Source organism: Mesoplodon bidens (assembly GCF_964165515.1).
Source record: "Mesoplodon bidens genome assembly, chromosome: 18".
NCBI lineage: Eukaryota > Metazoa > Chordata > Mammalia > Artiodactyla > Ziphiidae > Mesoplodon > Mesoplodon bidens.
Window position 1 is genome coordinate 7,537,185 of NC_138175.1, and position 12,391 is coordinate 7,549,575.

General features: G+C 55.9%; 1 protein-coding gene across 1 annotated transcript in view; it reads right to left on the minus strand.

Annotated features, from left to right (window-relative positions):
- Positions 1 to 12,391, minus strand: part of CMIP (c-Maf inducing protein) — a 239,426-nt gene that overhangs the window by 21,619 nt on the left and 205,416 nt on the right. The window contains exons 8-10 of the mRNA XM_081217235.1: positions 11,938 to 12,041; positions 10,143 to 10,247; positions 4,109 to 4,462 (exon numbers count right to left, since the gene is read on the minus strand). Of these exons, the coding sequence (XP_081073361.1) occupies positions 4,109 to 4,462; positions 10,143 to 10,247; positions 11,938 to 12,041 (563 nt within the window). The remainder of the gene's footprint in view (positions 1 to 4,108; positions 4,463 to 10,142; positions 10,248 to 11,937; positions 12,042 to 12,391) is intronic.

The window sequence follows — 12,391 nt, forward strand, 5'->3', positions numbered from 1 at the left end:
CCAAGTCCATCTGCATTTTCCCTAAAGGCCCCGAGGGGTGAGGCGTCTTCCAGCTGACCTCCAGCCCACCGAGGCCTCTTTTAAAATCCATGTGTTTGCAAAAGTAACAAGTAGCCAGATTCGAGCTGATCAGAAAACAGGGGATGTGCCCATCTCCCATCTCTCCCTCATGATGGCGGCTCTTTTCTCTTCCTGGACGGAGGGGCATCCCTTTGCCTGTGGCCACACGTGTGCCAAGAGATTCCCACGCTCCGTCCCACCGGGCGGGCAATGTCGCTGCTTTTAGAACTTGGTGCTACTCAGATTCAGAGGGAATGTGAGCAGGGGGCGTTGGGTCCCCAGCATTTAGCATAGAGCCTGGCCCACCTGGGTGTGCTGTAAGTGTCTGATGGAAGAATGCATAAATAAGTGGGTAAACAAATGTGTGAGCCGCACACACGTGCCCAGGAGGTTAAGAGCTGGAATCCGAACCACTATAGGCCAAACCTGCTCTGTCCAGCTCCCAAAGGCCACATTCTTTCCACCGTACCACCCAGCTTGGGCCTCACAGGCCGATGATCTCAGAGTCAGCCTTGACCTGTGCTGGGAATAGTTTTCCTTTTTTGAGTCTCCCAGGGAACATTTTGCAGTTTACGTTACTTTCCAAAGGTGTTAAACTCTAACTATTTGAGGGCCCTCTGATGGGAACACAACTAATCAGGGCCCCTGTCCACTCTCTCGGGATGGAGCGGTGCCCGCCTGCTCCTGTGGACGCGGTCTGCCAGGCTGGGCCCAGGCTCTAAGCATGGCTTCTTTGGCCCCCACAATGCACCGAGAGGACCCCTCAATTCCACATTAGAGCCTCTGTCCTTCCATTCTTTACACATTATTCTCATCTGGGGAGCCGTCCTATTGATAACAGCAGTCCACTCTCACCAAGTCCTAAATTCTCCCAACAGCCCCTCTGAGGAAGACACCCATTTTACAGATGAGAAAACTGAGGCCCAGAGAAGCCAAGAACACTGCCTGCAGTTACACAGCAGACTTAAGTCCTATGGCCGCATTTCCTCAATTCTCAGATGCACGCTTCTTGCAAACTGAGTCTGCACTGAATGCCATATTCATGGTTTGTTTGTTGTTTTTTTCCCCCTCTTAAAGTGCTGTTATTAAATCGATGATGTGTCTTACTCCCAACGGTACCTTAAAATAGAGGAAACACAGTTGTAGTCAGAAAGTGTACTAACTCCCATCTGCCCAGTGTCCATGCCTGCAAGATACCTGCTCTGTGCTGGGGCCCAAAGCCATGCCCTCTAATGGCTGGGGGCAGCTCGACTCAGAGAGGGTGGGTAACCAGCGCAAGGTCACAAGCTAACACTGACACCCCTGGGCCCTGAACCCGGCAGTCTGGCTCTGAATCTGTGCTTTTTCCAACGTATCATGCTTCGGAGCACTTTGAGCTGCTGGGGTTTTGTGGATTTGACACATGTGAGGCCCTCCAGTGGGCCAGTGACTCAAGCAGGCAGCAGAGTTAGAGAAGGAAAGCTGCTAGGGAAAGAAGTGATCAGGCCCAAATCGTGCTCTGCGCTCCCCCAAGGTGAAAAAGGCTTCTGGACGTATAAACCCTGCTTCGTGGAGATCTCCGGGTGGGGCGGGATGTGCTGCCCTGAGCAGTGGTCAGGAACACCGCCCAGCACCCAGCAGGCAGCCTCTGATGGGCCCCCTGACCCCCACCCATGACCTGGCAGCTGGGCAATGCAGGCAGGCAGGAGGTCTGGAAGCAGATCAGGAAGAACAGAGTCCTCATTCATGAGCATGTTTATGAAGAAGGAAAAAAAATGTGTGTCAACTGCATGATGAAACTCAAACCCTTAGCGCTTAATGAGAAATATGAGTCAGGGCCCGGACTGGCAGAAGGTCTGGGAGTTCCAGGTGTTTGCGGAAAACAGCCGGAGTCATGGGCTGCGGGAGGAGAGCCGGGCCCGGCCAGATGAGGAGGAGATGTGGGCCGCGGCTGGCCGGTCCCTCAGTGGGCTGACCGCCACCCTGGGAGAAAGCGGGGACTCCTCCAGACTTAAAGAGACTGAGATGTGTTCTTGGAGATGCTCTCTGAGCAGAATTTTGAATCTGCTTTGGGTGGGGATACCGCTAATCGCGGTCGTGCCCTCAGCTGGCCTTGGCTGCCGGAACCACGGGAGGCCTCCCCCTCTCCTCTCCGGGGCCAAAGCAAGGGCAGAGGAAGAGTTTGGGGATGCTGCATCCAGAGTCACCTCCAAGCATGAGAAGCCACCGCGTAACGTGTACGCCTGTGTGTGCACACACGTGCTCACCTCCACAGACACCACAGGCCTTGCTTTTAGAGGGTGAACAGGGGCACCCCTAGGCAGCTCTCATTCACCAGCTCACCAGGCAACCGGCAGGTAGCCTCCACCCTCCGGACCACGAGCGCACTCCGGGCAGCACCCCGTTCATGAGAGCAGAACGAACGCCACAGAGACGAGCGACAACGACGCAGGGACTCAGTGTGACCCCAGCAATACCGACGAGCCCCAGGAGGCAGGACCCCCCAGATCGAGGGGCCCTGGTGCCCTGACATTAGATAAGCACCGGGCATCGGTGAGACGCGACCATGCCGTCATGCCCCCAACCCCTTGGAAAAGCCCATGTGCCACCACCAACTGCGCCGGGCAATGCCCATCCCTGCAAGTGGAGCCAAGTCCTGTTCTTTTTTTTTTTTTTTTTTGCGGTACACGGGCCTCTCACTGTTGTGGCCTCTCCCGTTGTGGAGCACAGGCTCTGGATGCGCAGGCTCAGCAGCCATGGCTCACAGGCCCAGCCGCTCCGCGGCATGTGGGATCTTCCCAGACCGGGGCACGAACCTGTGTCCCCTGCATCGGCAGGCGGACTCTCAACCACTGCGCCACCAGGGAAGCCCCCAAGTCCTGTTCTGAAGGACAGAGATGGTGGGAGCAAGTGGGGGAGGCATCTGCTGGGTTCTCCAGGCCCAGCTGGTCCACAGAACTGCAGAGCTCAGCGCGGGGCGGAAAGGAGTGGACAGCAAGGCCCTCCGCCTGGGGCTCAGCACCAGGCGCACACAGTCCGTGACGGGTCTGGGGTGTGAATGGTGGAACTGAAAGACCCTTGGGGGTCAAAGACTAAGACCCCCTCCATTCTAGAGTCACACAACTGAGGCTCGGGGAGGGGCAGGCATGGCCCAAAGCACCCAGCTCAGAAGCACCACTCAGAGCAGACCGGGTCTCCGGCTCCGGCTCAAAACTCCTCCCACCAGCCAGGTGCGTGGAGCCTGATCCGTATGCCATGCTCCCTCCCCCGCCCAGCGGATGAGGCTGCATGGGGGCAGCTGCTGGAACTTGACGGCAAGTAGACACCACACATGCGAAGCGTGCATGGGTTGTGTGACACAGAAACACACCCACACGCTGGCTCAGGGGCATATCTACACACACAGAGAACATACACACACACTCCAGCTCTTGTGCACAAATGCTCATACCCACACGTTGCACTCAGAGCCACTCATGCACAGAAGTAGCACAAGCACCCGGACACACCTACACTTGTGCACTTAGACTCACAGGCACTCGAAACACACATACTGCCCCGATAGAGAAATCCACATCCCTCCCATATCCAACTCCTACACGTAGACACACAGAAACACAGAACACAACACACAGAAACTCGGGCAATCACCCATATGCTGTTATGCCCTCATACATCCAAAGCCATGTATACTCACACAAGGACAATTACAGATTCAGAACGAGCCCACACCCTACACAACGCGCAGAGGTGTCCACACACTCACAGACATACTCGGGCCCCGTGCGCTGAAGCACATCCTGGCAGGCGTATACACTCACACATTCTCAAACTCATGGACACAGGTGTAGACATCATGCTCGTGCCTATACCCTACACACGTGTCCAGATCCTCGAGCACACACGTACACACACAGCCCTGCATGCACACACCCCAAAACAAGTGCCCTCATACCCTACATCTGTATCCTGTGCACCCACACTCAGCACGCCCACCCTTGCACGCCTCCAGCCAGCTGCAAGCCCCCTCCCCAACCCCAGGGTACCAGGCAGGCCGGGGGACACTCACAGCAGCTTGAGGATCTCCACGTAGCAGCCGAGCGTGCGGTCGGCCTGGGGGCCCAGCTCGATGCTCATGGTGCTGCAGGCGGGGCTGACCATGAGGCAGTCGATGAGGTTGGGTTCGCTGTCGTTGCCCACGCTGGCCGTCAGCGCCGGCTTGGCAGTGCTGGCGGGCTCCACCTCCACGTGGATCTCGCTGGAGGCCACGACCACCGACTTGAGCCGCGCCTCGGACAGCGTGGCTTCCTGAGACACCAGGTCCGGGCTGGGGTGCAGGAGGCGCAGAGGTAAGGTGGGCTTCCGGTCGCAGGGCTGCTGGCAGCCGTTCCGGATCTCCTTCAGGCTGGGGGAGTTGTCGCGGCTGGGGGAGAGGTGGAGAGGGGCGTAAGTGTGGGCCCTGGGGGCGGGTCACAGAAGCCGCGAGCTGCCATCTAGTGGCTGCTTCCAAGCGCCAGGCTGCACGCGGCTAAGTGTCCCCGGAACCCCACAGCGGTGCAATGAGCTGGTGCTACTGTATCCCTCCCCACCAGCGAGGAGACAGGCTCCCTCGAGGCCTCCAGACAGGGAGAGGTGGGGATGGCATCCAAACCGGGCTGCCTGTCATCGAGGCACGTGCTGTAGTCCCAGCACATAGCAGGCGGTCGACACATTTGTGGAACGAATAAGTGATGTTAACCTCTACACAAGACCTCCCCCAAGATGCCTTCCCTGGCCACCTTCCGGACACACCTATGAGACCTACTAGCGATTTTGCTTCTAGTTGCTTCCTGTGGTCTAACTGCCCCCTCCCCCTAATGTCCTCGGGGCAGGGCCCAGGCCCCACCTCTGCGGCCCCATCCCTGCTGGGTGAGAAAGCTCAGCTTCTGCCCTCCACCTGGGAACACCCTTCAGAGGGATCCCAAACCCCAGATGCTAGTCCCCTGGAGTGTGCACGTCCCTCCTGTCTGCAGCACCGCACCGCTCTGGGCTAACCCCCCCACCCCGCCCCTTGCAGCATCTTCACCGCCTAGAGGAACGATGCTTGTGCAGGGGGTTAACGGGTGTTAGCTGAGGAAAGGGCGCTATGGCATCATATGGCATGTGTTTGGGAAATGCTGGGCCTCTTTACAGCAGGACTTGTCAGAGCTTTGAGTCTGGGTAAAGCGCCTCCTCACTGGGTGCTTCCAAAAATTACGGGGAGGCGTGCGTCAGGACAAAGGTGACTCCAGCAACGGGCTTCCTTTGTTGGTGCCCCTGGGCTGCCACGGTGCTAAGTGCTATCACACAGACCACACAGACATTCTCAGATATCTCTGAATGGTAGGTATTACCAGGTGAGGAAAGATGCTAGCAGAGGTCAAATGGCTACCCTGATGACATGGCTTGTAAGTGGAGAAGACTGGGATTTTTTTTTTTTTTTTTTTTTTTTTGCGGTACGCGGGCCTCTCCCGTTGCGGAGCACAGGCTCCGGACGCGCAGGCTCAGAGGCCATGGCTCACGGGCCCAGCCGCTCCGTGGCATGTGAGATCTTCCCGGACTGGGGCACGAACCCGTGTCCCCTGCATCGGCAGGCGGACTCTCAACCACTGCGCCACCAGGGAAGCCCGAGGACTGGGATTTGAAACCAGGTCTCTGAGTGCGTGTCCAAGATCCTGCATGATCCCATGTAGGTCCTCCTCCCCCACAAAGTCTTCCCTGATTTCTTCCACCCGCCACTCTCACCCTTCCTGCCCCTGGGCCAGAACCTTCCACCCCTGGCTGGACACCAGTGTCCCTTGAGGCACTTCTAAACATCCTAATGTCCCATTAGGTCAGAATCTCTAGGGTGGAGTCCAGACACCAGTCGTGTTTAGGGCTCCCTGTGTGTGCAGTCACGGTTGAGCCCACTGAGGCTCCAAGAGACTCAGAGCACGATGATACGATCACAAACAGCTGCTCGTCCAGTCCTTCCCTAAATGGGCCACACGCAGGCGCCTGTGCTTCCAAAGAGATGCGCGTGCTCCTTGTGCACGAGGACTGGCTCAAGCACAGGACTCACACCCAGTGTGCTCAGAGGGCCTGAGTTTGTCCAGCACGTGCCGCGAGCCAGGCCTGAGCTGAGCCCACCAAGGATGTTTGATAAATACACTTTAAGCTTTGCTGGGGAAAAACAAAACCCTTTAGCTAAAGTCCCAGAATTCTGTGCCTGATGGAAAATTGTGTGTGGTCCGGTGGAGGATGCGGTGTAGTTACTCAGAGCTAACTTGCTAGCCAGTGCTCAGTTCCATCCCCTTTGCCTTTGCTGGGATTTAGGAGTGGATTTTCAAGGCTGCTTGGCTCAGACTGGGTGATTTTCCAGCGAGCTACGCTAACCTGGGTCAAGTTGTCTGTTTTGTGCGCAAGTACATCACGTACCCACTGAGAGTGCCGCAGATGGGCCCGGTAGACGGCACGGGGTTTTGTCTTCCAGGGGCTGACCAAGGGGGTGGGATGGACCTGAGCCCAGGGAAGGTCTTGCATCCCTCGGCGTGATTTCCTGGGGGAGGTGAGGGCAGCACTTGGATCCCCAACTGCTGGGGGCTCCGAGGGGGCTGGGCTGTCCTGAGCAGGGAATCAGGCAGCAGGGCCCGCCCCGCCCTCCCCAGGCCTCCACCCTGGGCACCGAGTAGCAACCGCCGCCTCCTGGGATCCCCAAGGTCGTGCTTGGCCTCTGCAGAGGCAGCCAGAGGGGAGTCTGGAAACTGACATCGCATCAAGTCCCTTCTCTACTTAAAACCCATCGGCGACTGCAACGCCCTTAGAATAAAACCTCCACAACTGACGTGCAGGCACAGCTCCGTCACTCAAAGCATGGTCCCCAACCAGCAGCGGCGGCATTACTGGGAGCCTATGAGACAAGCAGAGGCTCAGGCCCTGCCGCAGACCCGCTGATATGACCCCAGGAGCAGCTCAGCACGGGAGGCGGAGGTGGGAGAAGCTCAGTGGTACAAGTCTCTCCGTGGCCTGGCCTTCCTCTCCAACTTCGTCTTCTGCCTCTGCCCCTCTCTCTGCTCAGGGCACACTCAGTTTTCTTCACTTCCTCCCTGCAGTGGAGTTTAAGAATGCAGAGTCCTGGGCCTGGCCCAGAAACGTTGCGTCCAGGAGTCTGCATTTTCAAGCAGCACTTCAGGTGTTTAAGGACATGTGACCAATGGCAGCTCTATCTGCACTGCCGGGCCTTTGCACATGCCGTTCCCTCTGCCTGGAACATCTTGTCCTCTTGCCTTGCTGACAGCCAGCAGGTGTCAATTTAAGTATCACCTCCCTGCAGAATCCCTTCCTCACTTCCCCCTAGAGCAGGGGTTCTCAACTCTGGCCACATACTCCACTTGCCTAAGGTGTTAAAAAGAAAAGAAAGAACCTGATGCCAGGGGCATCCCAATCAAATCAGAATTGCAGTGGGTGAGGCCCAGGCACCTTTTTTTTCTTCTTCTTCTTTTTTAAGATATAACCAGTGGGATGCGGGTAAAAGTCTAACAACCAAGTCTCCAGAAAAAAAGGAGCCCTGATTGGTAGTGTTTGCCAATTTTCTTGGTGTAAATACTCCCACCATGATTGAATTCAAGCTACCAACGTGTCACCCCTGACTGTGGAAGTGGGAAGAGATGTGCTTCCAAATGTGCCTGGGCTCCAGCACACCCCGGGGGTCAGTCCAGTCTAGTCCACAAATCTTAGGTGCAGAGCTCTGTGACTATCACAAATTCCCCTGTGTAATAAACAGCCACCAGACCAGGGCTCCTCCTCTTGATACTTCGGACATTTGGGGCCAGACAGTTCAGATGATTCCGGGCTGCTCTGTGCGCGGCAGCGTGTTCAGCAGCATCCCTGACTTCCACCGCTGGATGCCAGCAGCACCCCTCCTTCTGCAGCCCAGAATGTCTCCGGATGTTGCCAGAAATCGCCTGGGGGTCAGAGCTGCCCCCAGCTGAGAACCACTGACCAAGATCAAGATGTGAAACATTTCCAAGAACCCAGCAGTTCCTCTCACGCCTTTCCACCTAACTCCCTGCCCCGAGGCTGCCACTCTTCTGGCCTCTATCACCAGAGGTTTTGCCTGTCACTGAAACTCAAGGAACGAGATTCACACTCTATGTATCTTTCGGGCCTGGCTTCTTCGGCTCCATATTATGTGTGTGAGATTAGCTCACAGCTTGCTGGTTGCACTCGTTTGTTCATTCTTGCTGTCCTGCAGTGTGCCTTCGTGTGAACACACCACAACTTACCCGTTCTACTGTTGTAGGACACTGGGGTTGAGGCAGATTTTAGTTTGGGGCTATTACAAATAATGCCGTTGTCAACCTTCTTGTACATGCCTTCTGATGAATATACCAAAGGGATGAGGAGCTGGGTCCCAGGGTTTATGTGTGTTTAGCTTCTGTAAAGCCTTCCCAGCTCACTCTGACACGCAGCCAGGGTTGAGACTCGTTGCCGTGGACCATGTTAATTATGCCTCTGGCTTCTTTCCTCACAGCCCTGATGAAATCGCTCGCTTTCTCGTTCCCACCCCTCCACCCACTGCTACACCATCCGCTCTGGGAGGGCAGGGGCCCCATCGGCTGGTTTACTTTTGTGCCTTCAGCACCTGGCACAGCAGGGACCCTCACTGAACAAGTGTTGAAAGGATGAAAGAAGAATAAAGGCTGGCTGTTGCTGTCCCCAGTCCCCTCCTTGTGGAACTGCGTGCACGGGTCCTAATTCTGGTTGTTTCCATCTCTGCCCTTCTCCTAGGGTGGGAACTGGGAAAGAGATTCCATTCTGCTTCCTGCTCCCAAGTCAGGGAAACCCTGCTCTAGGGCACCCAGGCAGAGCCTTGGAGACACAGAGGGAAAACGCTGGCAGGTGCTGTTTCCTGTTCCTGCCCCGAAACCTAAGTCCCAGCTCAGGTGTCCGCGGAGTGAGCCCAGGGAGGGTGGATGAGGCAGAGGCTTCAGGAGGAAGAGGAGCCTGCGAGTCTGTGACACCCCTGATGCTCTTCCTACTTCCTGGGGTGGCCTGGGTTTGAAATGCATGCAGATCAGCTCCAGAGCTGCAGTGTATGAGGCCAAGGGCAAGTGACCATCCATGTACACAGGGATGCCGAGGATGGTTGTACAGGCCATGCCTTACTCTCTACTGCCTCCACCTTTTTTTTTTTTGGCTTTTAATATAACATGCTGTAGGGCATGGAACAGGCACCTGGGAATGACCAGCATGACATCTTCATGTTGCCCTGTTTGCACAGGTTTCCAGTGATGCTCCACTGCCTTTTCTTTACGGACTGAAATATATTCCTGCGATGCTCCCAGCTCTAGCGGTGTCTAGACACATTCTGGTCTTCTCCGAGTTGTGCAGTACTCCACCTGAACAACTGGACAGGGCGGCTGCAGCAGATGCCATCTGTGCTCTGCACATCATACCTTCTCTGATGACCCCAGAGATCACCATAGAAAGTTCTATATGACTAATGGCATCCACGTCACTCTGCATCCCAGGAGCCAACCTCAATCCGGGAAGAACGGGAGCTGGTAAGTAACTACCCCCGTGCCAACATCCCTCAGGGGAGGGACTCCGAGAGAACATTCCACGGTCTCCCGGGAGGTCCCACTGGGACACGCACAGGTGCCTGCAGTGGTCACCTGCTTACGAACATCGAGTCTGCTGGCTGTCCTCCCTTCCCATGCTCCCTCCCACTGCTTCCTGGGGTTACCTCCCTCATAAGCTGCTTGCACCCGAACCCTGGGGGACCCAGGACAGTGGCTCTGTCATGCCTTCTTCCAGTTACATGTGCCCGGTGGTGAGAAATCTTCAGAATAAAACACTTGTTCCTAAAGCCAAGTCAACACGACGGCCTTGCAGTGCCAGTATTGATTCACAGTGTTTGCTTTTCCAGTCACATCCCTGGGTTCTGGGCCCTGGCACCAGTGAACACAGGGGATTTGGCAAACACACTTGAGGCAGGCCCAGTGGAAGCCACTCCACCTTCCTGCCTGGCCAGGTGTGTACAGGTCACCGTCCTTGGGGCAAGCGTGTCCCACCCAGGCCCTCCCGAGGCAGTGGGAACTGACCTGTTGATGAACTCTTCATAGCAGGAGTAGATGGCGGCCAGGCACACAGCCACCAGGTTGGGCAGGACCCGGGGGTGGGGGCAGTGCCCCGTGGGGCCGTGCATGCTGGAAAAGAGCAGAGGGCTAGGTGAGAAGGTGGTGGCAAGGAGGAGGGGGAGGCTGGGGCGCCCTTCAGATACACACTGGGGGGAGATGGGGGGCACCCCAAGTCCTCTGCTGGGGAGTTGGCAACACCGGGATTTGCGTCCTGGCTCTGCCATGTGCAGGCAGCAGAGAGCCAAGCTCTGGACCGTGGGCTCCAGATCCAGGGAGCCTGGGTTCACGCCCAGCTGAGTGGCCTTGGCAAGCTTCTTAAACTCTCCACTCTTTCCTAAGCTATAAAATGGGGACAACGGCCCCCTCCTCAGTGGGTACCATGAGGATTCAATTTTCTAATTCATGGGAAGAGTTAGCAGACAGTGGCCATATGTCCTGTGTCTGTAGTTCATGCCCAGTGGTTCTGTAACAATTACTCACTTCATTTTCCTTTCCAAGTGGCCTGCTTTGAAAGAAAAGTTATTATGGTCATCCTGATCCTGGCCTAGCATGAGGTCTGGGACACATTTGCTAAGTCCTCCATAAAGGCCAGCCATTGTTATTCGTCACAGCGATGTCTGTGCCTCAGTTTTCTCATCTGTAAAATGGGGCTAATATCCCTACTCCCAGGGCTGCTTGGGGCCTGGGGATAATACCTGTAACATTCCTGGAAAATCGGTGCGGCCGTTGTGACTAAGAGGCCTAACCTGAAACAATTTCGTAAACCATTACTGGGTGCTTTAAAGGGACCCTGGAGTCACCAGGGTTCCAGCAGGACAATTTTTTTTTTTTTTTCAATTCATCTACTTTTTTTTGGCTGCGCCACACGGCACACAGGATCTTAGTTCCCCGACTAGGGATGGAACCCGTGCCCCCTGCAGTGGAAGTGCGGAGTCTTAACCACTGCACTGCCAGGGAAGCGCCCAGAAGGACACATTCCTTGGGTTTGGAAATGCTTTGTGAGTTCCAGGTGACTATCTTTCGGAACCGCCTTCAACAGGCTATCACGATTTTCTTAAAAAATGAGAAGAGCAGTGATGACAACCACTCACGTTCCCATCACACTTAGGCACTGTTCTTGGTGTTTATGTGTATAAGCTCACAGAATCCTCATGTTACCTAGATGAAGTAAGTACTACTAGTTCTCATCTTACGGATGAGAAAACTGAGGCACAGAGAAAAATTTTTAAAAATCAAAGCAAAACACCCCCTCCCCGCCCCAAACACCAAAAGTAAGAGTCAGAGTATCAGGCTTCCTCTAGGCCAAGTCTGGGAGGCGGCTGTTCAAATCCCCAATGATGACTCTCCTGGGCTAGCAGGAGATCGTTCCCTACACACCCAGCACCCACAGGTGGGATCCACAGAAACTCTCTTATTATTTAGGACTGTTAACCATTTCCCGAGTTCCTACTGAGCATCAGGCACTGTGCTAGGGGCTTCCTCATATATCATCTTATTTAACTGCACGACAACCCCTGTGGATAGCAGAGGAAAGAGGATCAGAGAGGTACAGCGACTGGCTCAAAGTCACACAGCAAGTGAGTGCCTCAGACCACATGGGGTCAGGAGGATGCAGGAGACCCTCGTGGAAGATGAGACGCTTGGGGCCTCTGAACGCCAGCAGGTCCTCTCCAGGCATCAATGGAGTGAGTGGTTCTGGGTGCAGAGGAAAGCTGGCTTGCAGGCCAGGAAGGGGAGGGGGCCCGGCTGAGGAACCCACCTCTGAATGAACTTCTTCACCACCTCCATCCCTGCGTTGAGCTCGTTCAAGGCAAGGATATACTCCTGAGTAAACAGCCTCAGTCGCGGGCACTTGCCAAAGTCCTGCAGAGAAAGCAGAGGGCAGGAGCTGGGGAGACAGGCAAGCAGGAGGCCAGAGGGGTGGTGGGACCCCACTCTGCCCCAAGACACTGGGGTGGAAGGCAACGGGGACATGCCAGCCATCTCCTCTTCCTAGAAGCACACGTATCTTTCACTCGAAGGGACCGGCCCTGTCACCCTCTCCTCACAACTCCCGATGGCTGCCCGTGGAGATGGGAGATGTCCTGCCACAGGAGGGTCCCTGACACGTGTCACCCACCCTGTGGGTCAGCGTGCCACCCAGACGTGCTCGGAGAACAGCCCAGCTGGTGTGTTTCCCTTCTGCGCGGCTGCATGGGGGCCTGCAGACGCCC